A 21,615-nucleotide genomic window follows, 5' to 3' on the forward strand; every position below is an offset into this window, starting at 1 on the left:
AATAAAAGGTCAACAGTGTTTAGAGATTCACAGACTATAAACCTACTCTTTCTGTCTAATTTCCCAAAGGACCTTGGCATACTCACACCTAATGAGAGTAAGATTCTGAAAACTGCAAGTTGTCAATTTCTGAAGACATTCTCATCCTCTTACTTGGATTTAAAAGGAAGCAAATGGGTTTTGTTTAGAATAAAATAACGCAGACATAAAAAAGGAATGAAGGACATGCTCTTAAAGATCAATGCTTTGCAGATGGGTCTACATAATAATATAATTAACTTTTGCAAAACCACCCAAAAAACATATGCAAACATGCAGATATGCAGGCACACACCCCTTCCTGTGGGGTGGTGGAATATAAACTGGCTACCTTCAGGCAGGAGAAAATAATATTATTGCTAAGAACTTTGATCTGTTTGCATACTGCATTATTCTACCTAAACAGGAAGAAAGTGTTCTTACTTCAGTATGCTAACTACTCAAGAACAATTACACTTTGATCTGTTTGCATGGTGCATTGTTCTACCTACACAGGAAGAAAGTGTTACTATTTCAGTAGGTTAACTGACAAAGAACAATTACACAGCCACATCTCACTGAGATTTAATAAGCTAAAAGTCTTCTCCATGGAAGGGCTGGCAGTTATTGGTACAGTTAGTTAAAAATGAAGCCTAATAAATATAACAGTACCCCCATCAAAAGCCCTAAAACATTTTACCATCTATTAGCAAGACTGCTCCTGATCCTTTGTCCAGAATATCAGCAACAGTTGAAACTGACCTTAATTCTCCTGTAAGAATAGAACATGGACACATTGTAAGGTTTTGCTTCAGGAACAAAGCCCACAGATCACTCTTTATATTTCCCTACTATGTTACTTACTAACTTCCTTACCTACTACTATCATTATTGTTGCTGTTATTATTATTATTGTAATTATTATTATCAACATCACCATAAGCATTGTAAAAGTCATATTATTTACAACTGTCCTGACTATAACAACAGCATCTGTGAATCTTTGCAAATCTTTGTTTGAAGATCTGAGTGTTGTTTTGCTTGTATTTTTATAACTTTTGTGGGTTTTTTAAAATAGAATTTTGCTATAGTTCATGTATTCAGAGCTAAACACATCACTTTTTAGACACAAACATATTGCTATCTTCAAAGATAGCTCCATTTAAGGATTGTCCACAGATTTCAGTAGGGCTGAGGCAACCATAGTCCTACAGAAGAGAAGCTCAGCTCAGAGCCTGGGTACAGGTCCCTGAAATTTCTCACAGAGGTTACTGCTTTAGAGGCACATAAATCAGGCTGTAGAATGCAAAAACAAGAGCCTTTATGAAGTCCTGGCAATCCATTACTAATCATCAGACTTCACTGTAGTAAATATAATTTTTAGATAATTTTTGTTTCAACAGAAAATTCTGCCATTTATTTGCAGCTTGCATTTTTTTTCCTTGCTACAATCTCAAAAATTAAATTTTTATAAAATACCAACGGGGAAATCTAGACATATGGGTATCCTGAATTAATATAACAAGTAACTCTCAGATACTGTAATCTATGAAAACTCAGATATCCCTGAAAAGAATTGCTACTGCAGTAATAATGCCTTGAGAATTTTGACAGGAAGAAAAGTAATTCTTATTAGCTTCCTCATTAGGATGTCCATTTGTTTTTTTACTATACATAGTTTAAATCCTATCCTCTTACAGGCACACAGACACAATCAATGTTGAAGAATTCTTAGGTAAACATCCTAGAAGTTTTATGATACAACCTCATTAGAATATTTTAAAGTTTTGGTAGTTAGTATCAAATTAGATGAATAATTCACAGGTATGTAGGGTATTTGCTTATTGTATCAAAGACAATGCATACTTTACTAAGTATGCTGTAGAAAAGCAACACCTGATCTCAAAAACAGAGTTTCAGAATTCCTTCAAGAACACAACAGGTTGCCTCTCTTTTCCCCCACTCCTAGTAAAAAGAATATGCAGTACTACAGTTTGAAACAAAGCTTCCCTGTTTCCATTTATAACACGGCTACAGGAACCGTTGTCATAGTGAAAAACACATCAACACGGGACTAACCTGAGGTTGGTAATGGTTTATAAAGCTCCAGATACTGCTCACCATGCAGCATCTACATAAAGAAAGACAGTGCTGTAACAACAATCAATAAATAGACTGCTTTCTCTCCCAAGAGAGAAATACACAGCGATTTTAGAAAGTGTTCAGAGCAAAAATAAAAAAACCCAAGTTTTTCTTTTGTTTTTCTAACTTCATCCCCAAAATGTTTTCAAATAAAGTTTTATGCCTTTATGGTTTAAAAAAAGCAAGGTGAACACAAAGTAAAATTGAATATCAAATTCATCATACATCTCATCATAGGAAGATGCATTATACAAGTGATAAAAAAGAATACAAACCACTGAATTTTTCATTTCTAGAACAAAAGGGACTTAACAATACTACAAAAATACTACCTGAAGTCACCTTTGAGTTATATGATGCACAAGCAAAATTAGCTACTTAAATCTTCCATACCCTTGCAAGATCAATATTTAGTCCTGAAAGAGAAGGAACACCATCAAACATTGATGTCTGAGCAGGAATTACTCCAAAGCTGGGTAAACAGCAGAATTCTTCACTTCCTTCAAAGAGAAATTTTAGGTGGTCTGGATCCTTAGTTGACATTCCCACACCAAGTGCATATAGAATAGGCTCCAAGTGAGTGTATTTATACACGTTGGTACCCAATTTACGGCCAACAATGCTTGCCTGGAAATAAGAAGTCAGCATAAAATAAAAATCAAAACCAGTTAATATTGAACTTGCATTCTTTCTGTAATTCTTCTATCAAACCTGATGCCTGAGGAGTTTCTTTACAGTCACATATACAAAAAGTATGAGTAATAAATATACCATAAAATATTAATGTATTCATTGCAATACAAGCAACCCAAATGCAAGGCATTATACCTTGCTTCAAGCAATCTACCTCAAGAATAAAAGGCATAACTTCATATAGCTGCACTATCAGCAGTGCATAGATTTTTTGTAAAACAAACCACAATTGAAATAATTAACACCATAATAAGACTGAAACGAGGAAAAATTATCTATAGAGAAGGAGCCAGAGAAAAATGACACTGCCCAACAACACCCAAGCTCTGTTGCTTTTCTGAATAATACCCTAACTAGAGATGCTTAACAGACCTTAAAAGCACCGAGATTCTGCATTTACCAATCTATTCAGCCATAAGCTTTCTCGTGATCAATAGGAAAAATAGAGACTGGAGTCTGGAGACATTTTTCATTCTACTTCCTCAGTTTACATTTTAAACTTCACCTTTCTTTTTGCAGATAGTAAGCCAGAATACAAACTGGGCAGCAACACTGGTCTCTCTGCTCAAGGTTTACATACAGCTTTGATTGCATCTGGTAGACAGATTTACTTACTGTGTCAACAGAGGAAGAGACCACTGATCCAGAGCTTGTTGAATTCATAGAAACATTCCCTTGAGATTCTATCTGACTTAGAGCATCACTCAATACACTTATGGACTCTAGAGAAAGAAATTGGGAAAAGCTCACTTTCAGATAACCATACAGGACACACTCCAGTTAGACAGAAAACACATGCATCAATCAGCAAATGAGATATAGCCTGGTATTTCTCAGTTCACTTTTATACCACAGTAAACGTACATCTGCAAATTCAGCACAGTGCTGTGTTTTACAAGCATCCACACAAAAGTAGAAGAAAAGTGATTTCTACACAGGTTCCATCAGTTCTGCACCCACCAGTCAACCATGACACTTATCTCAATGTGTTAAGGAGAAGATAATTAGTGCTGTATGTTTCAACAGTCTGAGAAGCAAATATCTGAAAATTACTACTGATTCTCTTATGAGAATAATTTGCAATGCAAGTCACAGGGCTAAACTGCTGACTGCAACCATCTTTCCTGAATCAGACAGATAGAAAAACAAGTAAGTCTGAGGCTGAACAATGACAAAATTGTAAATTATATGATGAATGGCTGAATTCATCTATGGCCACCGAAGGCCATCAAGTACAACTGATTTCTTGAAGCTTAATAGGGCTAAAATCAACATTAAATATTAGAAAGAATCAAACAAAAGGTGATGAGAATCTCACGCAGAAAAATAAAAATGTCTTTAAATCAGAGAAGTGCAAAATAATTTCTTAACTACATTAACGCAGAGTTACTCCTCTCCACTTCAAAACCCCTGTGCCAATACTGATTTGCATTGCTGTTTGCATTACGACAGTGTTGCTCTATCACGCAGCACTACTCTAAACAGCCTGCAAGGTAAACTGCATGCCCTCTTTCAGAATCCTGTTTTCTTAAACTATCTCTTGCTTACCAGTCTCACTGACAGAATCACCGTAACATTTGTTTGTGGTCTGACTCTTGTGAAGAAAAGGAATATCTAAAGAACATACATTGTCACCTCTTCTGCCAAAGACAAGCTTCCTCTTTGGATACAAACTCTGTCACAGTATGACATGAGGTTTTGACACAATGTGAAAATGTGAAAAACAAGATTTCTGATTTGTAGGAACCTTTTAAAAGGTAATCTCTTTTATACCTTTGTTCATTCATTAAATGAATAAAAGAAAATCAATACAGAGCTATTGGGAGAAGTAACAGACTGATTCTACTTTTTCTGCATGAACAAAAGGAAGGTTTCACATTGTTTTAAAATCTTCACAGGAGAATACAGGTTTGATCTCCAAGTAAATCTGAATGTTTCCTCAACTTAGCATGGCCACAAACTAATTACATGTAGGAATATAAAGATCACTTTTAATGGTGAGACCTAAAGCTTAACATACATTTTTGACAAAATTATTTGTCATAATTAAGATCAACAGTGGAGGAGGTGTTGGATGGTCAATGTCTCAATGTCCACATGGCGATCAATTACACATGGTGTCCCTCTCGATGGCATCCCTCAGGTGTGTCACCACACTACTCAGCTTGGTGCACCCTCAGCAAGTTTGCAAAGGGTGTACTCAATCCCTTATCTATGTCACTGATTAAGCTATTACACAGTCCTATCCACAATACAGTCCTCTGAGGGACACCATTCATTCTGATTGCCATGTAGACGTTGAGACATTGACCATCCAACACTTCCTCCACTGAACAGTACAGCCACCACATTCATGTCTCAGCAATTTAGACAAATGTTACCGGGGGCTGTGTCAAAGGCCTTAGACGAGTTAAGACAGATGATATTCACAGGCCTTCCCTTACTCATTGATGGAGTCACTCCATCACAGACGGCAATTGGGTTGGTCAGACAGGACTCATCTTCGGTGAATCTGTACTGGCTGTATCATATCATCTCCCTGTTCTCCATGACCTTCCCATACACAAAGTTGAAATTCACAGGATGGTAATTCCCAACTTCCTTTCTAACTTTTTTTTAAGACCCAAGAAAAACACAATTATACCAAAGGGTATAATTTTGGCAGAAAAAAAACCCAGTAGGAAACTTTTTAATTAACATAATTATCTTATTATTGGTGTAGGGGTATTTTTTAAATTGCTGGACTACCAGTAAACGTTAAAATATCAAGTGTTCACCACCTCAGAATGGCCTGCTATTATACAGCAAATTATTAGCAGACAAAAGGAAAAGACTAAGCTGGAGAGTAAAGGTTGAAAACAGTCACAACAAAGGGCATCTCTTTCCAAAAGTATTAATTTTCCAATAAGGGGACATTGCATATGAACCATATCCCTTAACAACAGAGGAAACGCCACAAGTGTTTAAACCTTTTTTAAATACATATAAGGAAAGCTAATACTGAAGTTGGAACACTTCTCTCCTAATGGAAGTTCCTCGTATACAAAGTATGGATACATATGCACCACGCACCTTCAATGTGTTTTACATTAATTTGCTCTATATCAGACATAAACTTTTAAGATGTGCCAGAAGTCAAACAAGAACACTCAAGTTATTTTCTATAAATAGATAGCTTCTAAGAGAATTAAAAATGCACAAAAATTTCTAACAGCCAATAGACCTTTAGCTGAAACTGACTAACATTTTCACAACTGCAGAGAAGCTTGAGACAGAGTGCTTCACCTACATCATAGACACAATAAATTCTGCTTCCCTAGATAACAGAACAACACATTAACTTGCGCAAGAGATACTACAGAATGCTGTGTACAGTATACAGCCTTCAAGACAGGGATACAGCTCTATCACAACACAGTCTGATTCCCTTTCCACAACAGGAAGAATCGGACAACGACACAAGAGCAAGTAGTACGCTACAAAGGCAAGGAGAAAAGAGTTGGGAGTTGCACCAACATGCAGTGCATGGTTCAACTGTGACCTAATGCACTCTGCACCACATATTCAGAAGCTTCCACATCACACTTAATTTAGTCTTTCTGCTTTATGTACAGAATATAAAGCCATAAAAGTCAAGCCTCTCTTATCAGTATTATTAAAAAAGAAATAAGATTATCATCTCATATTACAGGGTTTTCTACTACATTAAAAATAAGTACTTTATCTAATTCCTTTTTGTTTTTTTTTTCCTAATGCACCTAATGCTCAGTACACAAATGCTCTTCACAACATCGTATTACTCAAATTAAGGAAATCTGCAGGAAGAGTTTTAACTTGCAGATGTTAGGTATTGTACCTTTTAATCTCTACTGCAAGTACTCTAATTAGTTTCCTTTATTTCACAGTCAAATACCTTCAAGCAATAAAGAGGAGAATTTGACAGCAGAAGAAACTTCTAATAGAACTAAAAAGTCTATTCAGTTAAAGAGAATTTTTCCTCACCCCTTATGCCAATTCTCACAAATACACAATACAACAATTAATGCACAGGTTTTTATTCAGTATCTGTGGCTTGATGGCACTGGAAGGAAAAAGCTGTATCTTGGACTAAGTTCATAACAGAAGCTAAGGCATGGAAGATCTATGTCTATGTAATATTCATGATTTCCTTACTGTAGAAACCTGCAATATTGTATTGTAAGCACTTTTACTTGAAGTTCAAAATCTTCTTCAGTTTTTCCTCCTCACAGTGTCAACTGGCAGATGTGAAATACCATATATAATGTTGAAGCAACTTGAAAAGAAATTCCCATCTACAACATTTTTCTGCTAGCTACCCATAAAAGTAACATAGTACATGTGACAGGTCCTAGAACAGATCAGAAGTGATAAAACTGGAATTACATTGTTATAAATACCATTTCATAGCAGAACAGAGAACATGTATATACTTGCATACATTTGGAAACAGGATACCTGTAAGCCAAAGATCAGTAAGGTGACCTAGAACTATTGTTTGGATGGTTACACTGCGCAGTGTGCCAAGATGTGAGGCAAAGGACAAAGTGTGTACTATTCTGGTTCTGGTAAAGGCACCTAAAAACATATCTTTAAGGTTTTTAATAAAATAGCCTAATGGATTTCTGAACCAACAGTTTAAACATCTCCTGTGCGTTTAAGCGTCTTTGAAATTCACTGACATTGTATATATGGATGCCTTTTTTCCTCCTGCCCTGCACTCTTAAATGCTGGCAAGGAACAAAAAAAGTAAACAAAGCATTAAAAGAGAAAACCATTTCAGTCACCAGCCAAGGGGGTGATGTGACCCAAGAACATAAGACACAGTAAGAATTTTTTTGCTGTGATATATCCCACAACTCAATCAGAGCTTTTTGGTAGTGAAATGCTTACCAAAAACTAAGATTCCAGGTCTGAAAAGAAAAGACAATCTCTCTATTACACTATGCTGCCTACATACGTGTGGAATCAAATAAAACACTATCATCAGTCTGACTCTAATGCTTACAATGACAACAGTGTCACTTCTCCAGAAACTGTAGAGATAAATAATGCCTTAATGCTATAAGAAAGAACACAGCAATTGCTTTAAAAAGATCTGACCATAGTGAAACCATAAATTATTTATGTACAAGAAAATTGACTAGTTCTGTAGATTTTGAAGTTTCAGCAAATGTTTGAAATAAAGCATTCTCTTCTAAGCTTTGCTTACCCACATACCCAGAACCAAAGCATAGTTTGGACTGGAAGGGACCTTTAGAGGTCAGCTAGTCAAACCCCCCCAGCAACTTCTGAGTAGGAACATCTACAAGTAAATCAGTTTGTTGAGAGCCCCCGTCTGACCAAACCTTGAAATATTTCCAGGCATGGGGCATCCATTACCCCTCTGGGCAACTTATACCAGTGTTTCACCATTTTCACTGTAAAAATCTTTCCTCTTATATCTAATCTAAATTGATACTCTTAGTTTAAAACCATTACCCGTTGTCCTATTGCAGTAGTATACATTTGTCCTACCGTTCAGAGGCCCCCATAAAGCACTGAAAGGCTACAATAAGGTCTCTCAAAAATATCCTCTTCCCTAGGTTGAATGGTCCCAACTTAAGTCTCCCTTACCTTGGATGGTTCTGGGTTTGCTGGCATTGTCAAAGTCACACACCTTCTCCCATTTATCTCTCACTGCTTCAGGTGTCATTGGCTGATTCTTTCCTCTGACAATGGCACCCAAGGATCGTTCCCAGCGCACTAATGGGAAACATAGAGCCAGAGAGTTCCAGTAACAAACAAAGAAGTTTTAAATTTCTTTAGACAACTTTCCTCTAGGCCACCATCTTCAAGATAGTACAATAAGGGAAACATTTTAAGTACTCCAATGTAACTCACCAGTATAACTTCCAGCTGGACTAAAAGGGTACACTGCTTTAACTAGCATTTAAAAAAGAAAAAGCACTAGTTTTAAGTTTCACTGAAGCTACAACAGACTTATCACTTTCCAGAAATACTAGTTTTAGAATTCTGTCTACTGAAAAGATGTAGCTAGTATTCATCTACAGACCTTCTCTTCTGACATGAGTTTGACTACTACTGCTTAGGAAATCCTCTGAAAGCATGGAAAACTACAGAGAAAAAGTGAAAACCACTTGTTAGCTGTAAAAGACAGTAGCCAGTGCCTCTAAATGATCTCTGATGTTGTATTTCAATGCTGTAAGCTGAAAGAAACTGGTAATGCCAATGTAAAATTAGTTCCATAAGGATACAGACCTGGATTACTTGGATCATAATTCAAATACTTAACCAGTCATGTTGGTTTGCCATTAGTTAGCAGAAGGTAATGAATAAGGCCACACTGGTACTTCATTAACAATCTGGTTTCATTTCAGTAACTTCAACAATAGCCATTATAATGATGAAAAATGGTATTTCCTCTTGATAAAAGTGCAGGTTTTTTTAACTGTTTGTGAAGGACAGCAAGACATTTTGTGCTGCTACCCTGCTTCTTTTGATTGTTTACCACACTTCTTTGAAACACTATTCCAGTTACACAGTACAATTGAAGTTAGTTAGAAATGTACAAAATTATTATTAAGACGGAAAAAAAAAATTAAAACTAAGCATAATGACTTCCTGAATTAACAGCTCTAATTTCAACCTTCTGACGATACTCATGTAGGCTGAAAAGTTGTACAGTTCATGATAACAATGCTTGTACTAGGTTCAATGGACTTAGAAAAAAAGTCAAGATATCTCACACACTGAACATTTTTTCTTCTCATAAGTCCTCAGGATCACCTGCAAGTTTTCCTTAAATTAGTTTTTAAGCTAGTTACTGGCATCACTAAGGAAAATACATGGATAGCATAGCTACTGGTTATTTAAGAAGATTAATTGCCTTAACATGCCTACACACTAGTATTTTAATAGAAGCATAAGAATTGGAGGAAAGCAATGAAAAAGAATGAAATGAAAAATGAAAAACATGCTTGTTTATCAGCATGTGATACTTTTACAGCATGAAAAATTAAAGTTATCAAGAAAAGGCAGCAAGTTATAATTAACACTACAAATTCTACTTTAAATTATGCGCAAGATCCAAGAGTTCAAGTTACTTAGGCACATTTTCAGTTACTGTTAGCTCAAAAGCATAACAATGCACATACCTAAGTTACCAGTTTTTCCCATATGAAGTTAAATTTTGACTTTTACTGAATATAAGCAGTTTCCTGAAACCTTAGGCTTTTATTCATCTTCTTGCCTGAATAAAATATGTCTTGAGCATACAGGTTAAGTCTAAAGAAAATTTGCACAGTGTTGGTGTCAATTCCAAAAATTAGATCAATCCTGCAACAAAAAGTTGCAGGTAAAGTACTTACATTTTCCAATCCACCCAGCTCCCACCTGCCAAGAAAAAAAGAATACCATCAGCTTAGGACATGTCAGAAAGCAAAGCTTTGGTAATCAATATATTAAGAATTTCTGAACTACTGCTGGTTGTATTTAACAGTTTAGTTAAGTATCTGAATGTGATCAATATAAAAGAGTTTCCATCTAATATATGAGTTAGCAGTTTGATGCCAACACCTATAATGATTATCATAATTACTCCTTCCTGTAAGCTACTTTGTATATTAGAATGATTTTGAGAACAAAAACGTCTTTTGAATTTTGGTATCTTTTCAAGCTTAAAAGAGTACACTAAGAATTGTAACAATCAAATTGGTAGCATTTTGAGCACAGGGTAGAACTTGACTAAGCTGCTACTGCCTGAAATATTTATCAAATACTGCACAACCAGATCGGTATTTCTTCTGTCTATGCTAAGTTATGTAATTTACACATGATAATTTAGTTTCAGCAAAAAGTTTAAGGCTGCACAAGATAAAACAAACAATTGATTTTGGCGGAAAGAACAAAGGAAGGGAAGAAGGGAGAAGAAAGGAAAAATAAAAAAACTACCTCAAACAGACTGCCATTTTCAGCACAGCTCTCATGACAAAGCCAAACTACTAAAGGAGCAACATATTCTGGTTTGAAAGCATCGACGAGATCTAGAGCAAATCAGAGGGGGGAATCGTGAAATAGACATACTCTACAGATTCACTGATTTATTTAATCTAATACCCTCTTATGAACAGCAGAACCAGGAGAATTTCACCAATAGTGTTTTGTCATGAAAAGAAAGGATCAAGTAAATGAAACATTTGAAGATTCAATAAATACAAATGTCTAGTAAGATACATATATGCTGCCAAATCCCATGGCATGGTTTCTCAGCCAGAGAGATAAAAGCCTTTGTAACTGTTGGGTACACTGCTACATGCAGACTGCAAAGCCAGATAATCTTCCTAAATTTCCATCTGACAGGCAGCCTGAAACAAGAACAAGACAGCTATACATAATCCTGACAGAGATGTACCTGAGCAATTTTCCTCTTAGTCTGCTAGTCAGCTATATAGACAAGACATTACAAAAATAACTGCAGTGGCTGATTGTTTAAGAATTCTCTGATTTGGAAATGCTGATTTTTCCAAAGAATATAGAGAATTATCACCTGCTAAATTTACATAGCAATCCTATTTTGGGATTTTCATTAACATCTAGCACAATAGAAAGCTATCTGAAAATTGAGACATTGTCATGGAGCAGTGTGGTTGTCCAGTTCTTATCCCATATTTTATCCACTGTCTGAATCTTAACTTTGCTTAATTTCCCTTTTCAGCTTTTAGAATATTATTCTTTCAACAGCAATAGATATACAGCTGTTCCTCAGCTAAAGGTCATCAAGCATTTTCAATTATAGCCAGATTTTCCCAGATGAAGAGCTAGGAAGTCTTATCATTACAAGTACCTCTTTAATAGCAAAACTAAGGTAAAGAGAAATTCATTTTTAGAAGTTCCATAAAAGTAGAAGAAAGCTGAATTCCATTTCATATGGCATGTTGTAGGGTGCATAGAAAACCCCTTAGGCTTTTCCAAAGATGCCACATATAATATAGTCTCAAAATCTAGCCCTATACTATTATCACTATAATGCTTGTAATCCACTCTTAAAATAATTTTAAAATAGGTACTAGTTTTAAGAAAAACAACCTCACAAAGGATGCAAACTACATTTAAGAGATCTTAGCAAGAACAAGAATGTGTGAGTCAAGTTGAACATACATAGCAATATATGGCAATGAAAAAGCATAGGTGCCTGCAGACATCTGAAAACAAATAGGAAAGTCCTGACTAAAATAACAACAATAATTTGATAAGACCTCTGCAAATATTTTTAAGTTGTGGGGTTCAAATCTTTTAGAGTATTTGGACAAACTGGACAGGGATAGAGCAAACAAGATAAATCATCAGGGCTGTAAGCATCTTAGAGAGAGCAAAGGATCTCACTCTTCTTAAAATGACTAAGAAAGAAAATTCCGAGATTTTTTTTTTTATCATCCTATGTAGATTAAATATCTTTAGAAATTGCTAGCCACTGTAATCCATTTTACATTGCATGCTTCATGTATTTAGATCTTCTATAAATTGCCGTAAATCACTGGAACCTACAACTAAGACTGCTAGAGTCATGATCAGCTGGATTATTTAGATCTAAACCAGGCTACTTCAGTCAAACAAAATCAAGCATTCAGTCTGTTCCTAACATACAAAATATATTACTCTCCAATACCCTGTCTATCAGTCTGACTAATGTGATGATTTCCTTGGCTTTGAAATCTGCCCATCATAAGGAAAAAAGAAAGTCAGGAGTGAAATTAAATAAGCTGAGTCTATAAGATTTTCTGAGCAATTTCCTCTAACAGACCTGTTTTCCAAATTATTTTTCTTTCTTCTGGTCATTTGCCAAAGTAATTAGTCAGTCTATTTATCTTAAATTTACACTTACATACAACTGCCTCCTAACATGTTCCTTACTGAATTTCCCAATGCAATACTCTGTTAAACCTGTTCAAACTTTCAAAGATTCGTAGCTCTTCAATTAAAAAAAAAAAAAAAAAATTAAGCAATTCAGTTCACTATTATCTCCTGCTGATCATGAAACTACTAAGTACACACATGTTGTGCAAAAACCCACTATTTCGTAATTAGGCAATACTGTAAGAAGTGCAGACAACTTATGCACATAGTAGATGTCACATGTGATAAAACAAACAAGCCTTTCCACTAGTGTAGGAGGATCTTAGAAGAGATTACAAGTTGCTTTTGCAAATGAGAAAACTTGCTTCATCTCTTGTGGCAGAAAGTAAGAATTCCTCACAATACACAAAGCAAATAAGTTGATAGTTCAAAGACAAAAAGACAGTAGGAAAAATGAATTGGTAGTACATGAAGTGTGAAGGACTTCCATTTTCCAAGAGTTTAGAAAGTTTTCTGTACTTCAATTCACTGAAAAATATCAGGACATGTAAATGATAAATTATTCACCTTGTGGCATGACGGTCTGGGTCAGCCTGGATCCAGCAGTAGGAGCAATTGTGTTGCAGTGGATGTTATACTTCCGGCCTTCAATTGCAATTGTGTTTGCAAGACCCAACAAACCAAGTTTTGCAGCACTGTAGTTAGCCTGACCAAAGTTCCCATATATTCCAGCAGCTGAGGATGTCATAATTATTCTTAAGGAAAAAGAGAGGAAAAAAAAAAAATTATTTCTTCAAGCTATTTGATTCTACACGACAGCATTTTCCAGCTTTGGCATTGTAGACTCCATACTCCATAAAACAAAGAGTGCAAATAAGAAAATATTATTTGCTGGTTTTGCTAACAATCAGATAACTATTTAACGTTTGATGGGTAGCAAACATCTCACAAGTCCTGACGCATTGTCACAGTAGCAGAAAACTAACAAAGTCAATGAGGCTTTCTGAGTGATACTGCAACACTAGGAAAGACATTCTGTGACACTGGGTCCTGTATATAGAAAATTAATTTCATTTCTATCCACATTTCAAGTGGTATTATTCTTACAACTAATAAAAGGTTTCAGCACTCAAAAGAAAATTACTTAACTGAAAATTACTTCTCTTAATATAATCTACCTGGTAATATCTGTAGATCTACTCTCACAGAATTCACATTCCAAGAATTCAAATATGCATTAAATGCATGACAGAAGAAGACGGGAAAGGAAAGTCTTGGTCTTTGCTGTTCCCATTATTACTCTAGAGGTGACTGAACTGCTCACATAAGAGTTCTAAACCCACTACTGTTCACAGTTGGTTTGAGGCAAGAAAACATTGTGCTGCAGGTCAACTCAATTCCATAGAAATGGGTCTAAACTTCACTTTTAAAGGAAGCCTGTCATGGTTTAACACTGGCCAAATGCCAGGCACCCACAAAAGCTGCCCACTCACCTTCCCCTGCCAGAGCCAGGCAGAAGAGAGAAAAAAAATTAACAAAGGGTTAATTGAGTTGAGATAGGATTGGGAGAAAACACTCAAAGGGCAAAACAGGCTCAACTTAAATGTACAACATGAATTTATTACTAACAGAGTCAGAGAAGTATGAGAAGTAAAATAAGCCCTTTTCCTCCCTCAGCCCCTCCTTCCTTCCCACTAATACCCCAGGGAGACAGGGCATGGTCAGTTATCACTGAGAATTTTCTTCCACTGTTCCAGGAGAACAGCCCATCCCCTGTGAGGCTGTGGTGTCCCTCCCACAGGAGACAGTTCTCTGTGACCTTCTCTGGCGTGGGTCCACTCGCATGAGCAGCAGCCAAACCGTGCCTGCTGGAAATTTGAGTCCCTCCCACATGCAGAGTCCTCACAAAACTGCTGCGACGTGGGTCACTCTTTCCATAGGGCGCAGTCCTCCAAGGACAGGCTGCTCCAACCTGGAACAAGGGCCATTTCTTTCCGCCGGGTCTTCCACTGAATCACAGGGTTCTCCAGACATCTGCCTGCTCCAGCGTGGGTACATCCCCCACAGGCTGCAGCTGGATCTCTGCATCCCCCATGAATCCTCATGGGCTGTGGGTGAATTTCTGTATCCCTTGTGGATCCCCAAGGGCTGCAGGGGCACAGTTGCTTCACCACAATCTCACCACAGCCTGCAGAGGAATCTCCGCTCTGGCCCCTGGAGCACCTCTTCCCCTCCTTCTCCACTGACCTTGGTGTTGCCATGCTGTTTCCCTCACATGTCTTTACCTCCTCCTCTTCTCTAGGCAGAAAAAACTTTGTGTCCTTTTGTTTTTGTTTTCTTCTTAAATCTGTTATCACAGAGGTATTAACATCACCTCTAACTGGCCCAGCCTTAGCCAACAGCATGTCCATCATCCGAACCATTAGTGATTGACTCTGCTGGACACAGTAGAAGCTTCCAGAAGCTTCTCACAGAAGCCACCTCTGTGATCCCCCCACTACCAAAAACCAGGCTATGCAAAACCAACACAAAACCTTAACAGAGCCTGTTCAAATCTACTTGTAAACACACTGCATAGCTGGGATCAACATATATTTCACTATTTTATCTCACTCACTGCCAACAATCTAATGTTTTCAATCTATGTAAAGAGAAGCATTGCAAGTACTGGTTCAATATGAAGAAAAGCTACAAGCTCTATGTAAATCAGACATTTTGCAGATAGCACATGTCTATCCATAAACTTCAGAAGCACTCACTACCGCTGTTATCTGAGCAAATACAGAAAAGGAGACAAGGGAAAATTATCCTAAACTGATGCAACTCTAGAATTAAGCTCTTTTTGAAGAAATAATTTAAACTCCCAGATTTAAGACTTCCGCTGTCCTCACAGTTCTCTTCCCTGGATGAGAATGAATGTTATTTAGGTCACAGGATGAGAAAATAGCTCAGTTTTCAATTGTGGGTAGGGTTTTCATGTGGGTACACTTAAGACTTATATAATCAGTGCTTTGATCAGGTTTTTGATAAAACCACAAAAAGGGAAAAACAATGTGATTTCATTGCACTTTTTTTGAGTTAACAGTAATACATACCAAGACCAGACTTGGAACACCCCCGTAATTTTTAAGACAAGTACATCTGTCCAAAGGGTTAAAACTGACCAAGAAAACTCATGACAACCAAACATCAAACAAAAACTTCCATGACCTACAAGCAGAATTGCATGTACCAGTCATTTGAATAAGAAGGAGCAAACAAGAGTCCCTCAAACATACATTTGTTACATACAAGTAACAAATATTTCTAACCAGTCGTCATTAATTGAAATGGTACTTTTACATAGTTACAAATTCTGTTTGATTCAGCCAGAAAAATACAATTAAATATATAGGGAAAAAAAAAAAAAAACTTTATATATTTTGCTGAGGAAATGGAGAGGACAGATCAGAACTGTAAAGACATTTTCACCGATTTTGCTTCAACCCTAACAAAGTGAAGAAAAAGAATGTAAGACTCCTCCTTCACTATTTGGGCATGCATCAGTCTGTTATACCCAACTGAAAAATGCAATACAGAAGACACATATTTACCTGCCAAATTTCTGATTTTTCATATGATTCCATGCAGCTCGGGTGACCAGGAAAGATCCCCTCAAATGAATTCTGTGAATTATATCTAGGAACAAATTAATAACAGTTTAGTAATTCCAGGATTTTTCTCCCAGCTTGAAATGCACCATGGCTCTTCTTCATGCACTCCCTTCACACTATTTTATTGTTGGTTTTATTTTGTGCTTTTTTGGTGGTTTTGTTTTTTGGTTTTTTTTTTTTTGTTTTGTGGTTTGTTGGGGGTTTTTTTTTTGTTGTTGTTGTTGTTGCTTTTGTTTTTTCTCTTGACAGACCATTTTTCAGCACTTGCCTGAAGATACACTGATCATGAAGAGGCTGCCCACATATACTACCTCTCGGATGGGCCTCCTCGGTACAGAACTCGAAAGCATTCAAAATTCTTGCACTTAAACAGACTCAGACAAGAAGTACAGAAGACAGACTGTATTTGTAGAAGTCTTCTCCACTGGCTTATCATCATCTACCATCTCAATGAAGGTTTAGCTTTTTCTTTCTGTCCCTTGTCACATCATTTTGTTTTCCTCTCTGGTTAGCTCTGGGTCTTTTACGCCTGTTTAGTACTCAGCCACTCAGTGCTAGCACTAGGAATGTCCTGCTCACAAAAACTATTGTGTGTAATTCACATGGCTCTTTTTCTTATTGCATTTGGCAACCAGGAGTGGGAAGAAAAGCCCTTCTTCCCCTTTGGAACTACATTCACCTACAGAGAACTGTGCATTGCAGCACAGACCTGGTTTGCACACTGAACACAAGCAGCTTTCCACTAAGCTTGTAGGGCAAAAGGTAAACCTTCCCTGCCTTCTTTTCTTTCTGGTTCCCACGGGAGGGATGTACACATCAGCTTTCGCACAGAAAGAACATTTTGAAGTAATTTTAAAATCAACTCACCCCAATCTTCATCACTTATCCTAACAAAGGAACGGTCTCTCAGGATCCTAAAATGCAACATTAGGAAAATAAAACAAACACAAGATCAACATTTGTTTACACAAAAGGGACAGCCCACACTCAAACAGGACCGGTATACTCACCCAGCATTGTTTATAACAATATCTGAAATTAAAAAAAAGGTAATTAATCCAATGCACTGATAAAATAAAAGCTTGTTTCTATTTTTCTCCCACTTTCAAATATAGACAAGAACACTGGACATACACATCGTATTACATATAGTCTATAGCTCCTTGTCCTGATTAATGAATTCTACCCTTGGACAAAAATTATAGCATAATGCTTCAGGACAAACAAGTCTCAATATAACAGGGACATCAATGGGACAAAATCTGAAAGGGAGGCATAGCTGTGAAGTGCTGGCTGTCTAGAAATTCAATACCTGCAGGATGCAGCCATCCTGGACAGTTTTGAAGTCTTCTTTGAATTTTAGAATGTCCCGATTACACAGTTTGTGCCACCACCTTTATTGCAGTAGCCCAAATGATAACTAGAGGAACTAAAGTCTCAAAGCTGATAAAGTGACCTGCATCATAGTAATTTCTCATCAGAGATTTAATTGGGTTCCTGTTGGCTTTGTTTATGTGTACTTTAAGCCATTTGACCCTGAGATAATTCACTGAGTGGTTTTAAATAGTGACAATCACATGGTTAAAAAGAATTTTAATTGTTAGATAAAGTATCTTAGGGTTTTCTTTTTTTCATTTCTGTTAACGCATGTTGACCTTATGTAAGTAGAAGAGTTAACAAAACATGAAATGTTGCTTTCAGCAACACTATTTGTGCTAATTCTATGCAGCCAGCTATAACACTTCATAGACTTCATGCTTTGTGACAGAAATCGTTAACCATTATTGAAGCTCCAAAATTCTGAAGGGCAGGAAAATAAGAGTCATATACTAAGCTTTAAACTTCTGCTAAAACCACAAAAAAACACAAACCCCCCCCCCCCAAAATAAAAAGCAAAAAAAACCCAAAAAAACCAAACACAAAGCCAAACAAAAAACCCCAGAAAATGTGATCAGTCAGATAAAAAGCTGAATGCCCCCTTATTCAGATTTCATTGACTATAGGCATCAAGGGTTGGTGAATACTACTGTTGTCACATGCTGTTAATTGGACTGCTTATAATGGCTTTGCACTTGCAAACAAGTTTCAACATGAATCAAACACTTGTACCTATCCTCCCAAAAGCCTCAAGGGCTGCCTTCACAAGCTTTTCACCATCTTCCACGGAATCTGTAAGAAAAAAGTACAAATTCTCAAATAAAATTAACTGCACTTCCAGGATATTAACAACTGCTTCAACAGAGCTAAGAAAAATAAATTGTGTACAGCCCCAGTGAAAACTAAATTCAAATCTAGCCATTATCTGCATGTGGTCAGCATATCCCACACAGCAAATCTAAATGGTACAACATGTGCCATTGCAAGAAAAACATGAAGCAAAGCAAGCAAGAACTATCCATTCCCATTTTGCCTCTGAAAATTGCAGATGGACAGCAGCTTAATACTTCAATTTTAAAAATCAGATAAAAGGGAAGGGCATTAGCAGACAAAATTTAATTAAAAGAGGCAATTAATGCACCTGCCTTTAGCACCTGTCACTCCACATGTTTAATGTGAGATTAAACATGTGTTTAATCTCACATTAAACAAATGTGATACCACGTTTGTTTAATGTATATGTTATTGGTAAGCTGGCAGTAGTCTTTCACTAAGCAGCATCAACTTTCCATTTAAGATGTCCATTGTTCCTACAGACAAAGCATTACACTCATCTGGAAATATAACATACCATAATTGGGTACTGCTCTCCCTCCTTTTGCTATGATTTCATCGACAACTTTGTCAGCAGCTGAGGAGCTTTTGCCATATCCCTTAAAATCACCTCCAAGATCATTCACTGTGCATGACAAAGAAATGAAATTTTTGTTGTTAGCACTCAGACATCATGGTCTGTCTTTACCTCATTATCACACTGCGGGTTATAAAGAGTATTAATAAAACCTGCTGTATCTGGATCTTACTGAGAACCACAGATGATGAGAGAAAAAAAGTACGACATTTGACTTTTTTTAAAAGCATTGCAACACACATTATCCCTTTTTCTTTAAATAACATGGAAAACAGAATCTTCTTCCCCCCCTCCACCATGTCAACTTGCTTGCTCTGCCCAGGCTACCTCTGTAATTGTGCTGTAGTTCAGAGATTAAGATCTAGATTACGCCCCAATCATAGGCAATTTATTCCAGTCTCTAACTATTGCATGAACCCTAAGCAAGACTGCCAAGACTTTGTTCCTGTTTAATAGAGTAGCCAAACTGTTACTAGTCAACACCACCACAGAAGAGATCCAACGGTCTGAACAAAACGAGAAGTGCCTGCTCTGGAGCTTCGGATCCTGCTCCTGTGGGGTAAGAAGTCAACCTGACACACACAGGTGTTCCAGGCTTCTCTCCACACTGGGGTACATCTCACTAATGGCAGCTGGAATGTACCATTGCCACACTCTGCTGCACTCCTGCACATACCACAGCTTCACAGAAGTACCAGGGGAATAAAAATACTCCCCCAAAAAATCCCATATAAATATTGTATTTGGACAAAGTAGTCCAAAATACAACAAGCAGTTGTTTAAATAGTTCAAAATGGAATTGCAAGAAAGCCAGAATTGACTGAATTTATGTGCAACACTGGTATTCTGCTAAACTGTCTTTTGCTATGGTGAATTCCAGCCTTTTGCTTAACTTCTAACTTCAAGAAGCCAGACACAATGAAATCCACAAAACATGCAGGTATTCTTGCTGATTTTGATGAAAAACAGCAATGCCAAGTCTGTTGTATCATGACAAAATGAAAGAGACCCATTTTGTGCCTTTTTATTTTTTTAACTCTCCATGTAAATAGGAACGTGGCTTGCAGAACACACCACAAAATCACTCTATTATGCAGATCAAGAAGTCTCATCCAGAAACCTATATTGAGCTTTGTGTGCAGCACTTCAAGAGAAATGTAAAAACATGGCAGAAAATGTGTGAGTAAATAAAAATGCCAAAGCTCAGAAGAAGAGAGTATCAAAAAGGGAGGGACATGTCAAAAAAACAGAAAAAACAACTAACCATCAATAAACCAAACCGAATCCAAAAAATGCCCAGCCTGAAGCATGAAGTACAAGTACCTTAACAGACTGATGCTGTTAGGTATTGATAGCTTAGAGACAAACTCTCTAAGCTATCAATATCTAATAATCCAAACATGCAGCCAACACAAGTCAAGTGAAAAGCATTAAGGAAAATTCCTAAGTGTAGTGATGTGTTAGGATAGGCAACACAGGCAGACTGCTCAGTCTACAACATCCATTATATTAAAGAAAAGCGAATCAGGAACAACACCTGGGAAAGAAGAACGAGCAATTTGGGTGGTAAACATATATAAACCATTCAGTCCTGTTAAGACCTTACAACTCTCTACCACAGACAAGTATATATATGCTTATCCCATAGTTCAATAGTAATTTGCTGACAAAAACTTAATTAAATATTTGGTAAAATTTTCAGAGGTGGCAAAGTACCTTAGGCTGAGCACAGGCACTAATGGAGTTGACACAAAAATGAGTATGCAAGAAAGAGTTGAGCTATTCTAGGCTTCAAAAATAGTAATTCCAGGAGTGTGATAGAGCAATGAAAAAGAAACCCTAACAACAAAACAGAGAAATAACATTATTTTAAGCCCCAGCTTTACATCCTACAATTTTCAGTTGAAAACATGCAGTCAAAAAGAGCCTAAGACTGTGGTGGTTGTGGCAGAGCAAAGTTATAGTCTGAACCCTGGTGAAGAATTCCTCTAAGGCTATGAGTGTGTCATGGCAGAGTAGCAGAAGCCAATCTGCTTCAGGGTAAAACAGTTGGTGCACAGCACCTGACATCTACAGTACAAGCCTTTTAATCAGTAAGCCAGCTGATTTCTTGTGGTATTCTGGTGTCACAAACTAAGCACACATGAATAATGTAGGTCTGCTGACAGATTGTGTCCTCTAAGATTGTGTCTTCTAGTTTGCTTTTTAAAGGACTCATGCAATTCAATAGCATTTCACTATACAAAAAAAAAAAAAAATACAATAAGATACATAGCAGAAGAGATGCTTCAAAATCATGGCTCTAAACTAAACTAAAACAGCAACACAAGAGCCCTCAGATAGACTAGAAGAAACAGTAAGTCTAGAGATAACACAGGATGCAAGACAAAAGCAAATCATCCATTCTTCCTGCTTTCAACTTTCTCCTGATGAGAGGCATGAAGGAGA

The 21,615-nt window shown here is 36.9% G+C and overlaps 1 protein-coding gene across 2 annotated transcripts in view; it reads right to left on the bottom strand.

The window, feature by feature from the left end:
- HSD17B4 (hydroxysteroid 17-beta dehydrogenase 4) overlaps positions 1 to 21,615 on the bottom strand; it is a 62,208-nt gene that overhangs the window by 35,774 nt on the left and 4,819 nt on the right. For both annotated transcript variants that reach the window (XM_030257505.4, XM_072922921.1), the window contains exons 3-15: positions 19,108 to 19,215; positions 18,489 to 18,548; positions 17,390 to 17,411; positions 17,247 to 17,293; positions 16,320 to 16,404; positions 13,294 to 13,481; positions 10,825 to 10,916; positions 10,242 to 10,266; positions 8,488 to 8,616; positions 3,469 to 3,575; positions 2,554 to 2,787; positions 2,098 to 2,149; positions 719 to 790 (exon numbers count right to left, since the gene is read on the bottom strand). In XM_030257505.4, the coding sequence (XP_030113365.1) occupies positions 719 to 790; positions 2,098 to 2,149; positions 2,554 to 2,787; positions 3,469 to 3,575; positions 8,488 to 8,616; positions 10,242 to 10,266; positions 10,825 to 10,916; positions 13,294 to 13,481; positions 16,320 to 16,404; positions 17,247 to 17,293; positions 17,390 to 17,411; positions 18,489 to 18,548; positions 19,108 to 19,215 (1,221 nt within the window). The remainder of the gene's footprint in view (positions 1 to 718; positions 791 to 2,097; positions 2,150 to 2,553; positions 2,788 to 3,468; positions 3,576 to 8,487; positions 8,617 to 10,241; positions 10,267 to 10,824; positions 10,917 to 13,293; positions 13,482 to 16,319; positions 16,405 to 17,246; positions 17,294 to 17,389; positions 17,412 to 18,488; positions 18,549 to 19,107; positions 19,216 to 21,615) is intronic.

This window comes from Taeniopygia guttata, chromosome Z (genome assembly GCF_048771995.1).
Source record: "Taeniopygia guttata chromosome Z, bTaeGut7.mat, whole genome shotgun sequence".
Taxonomy (NCBI): Eukaryota; Metazoa; Chordata; class Aves; order Passeriformes; family Estrildidae; genus Taeniopygia; species Taeniopygia guttata.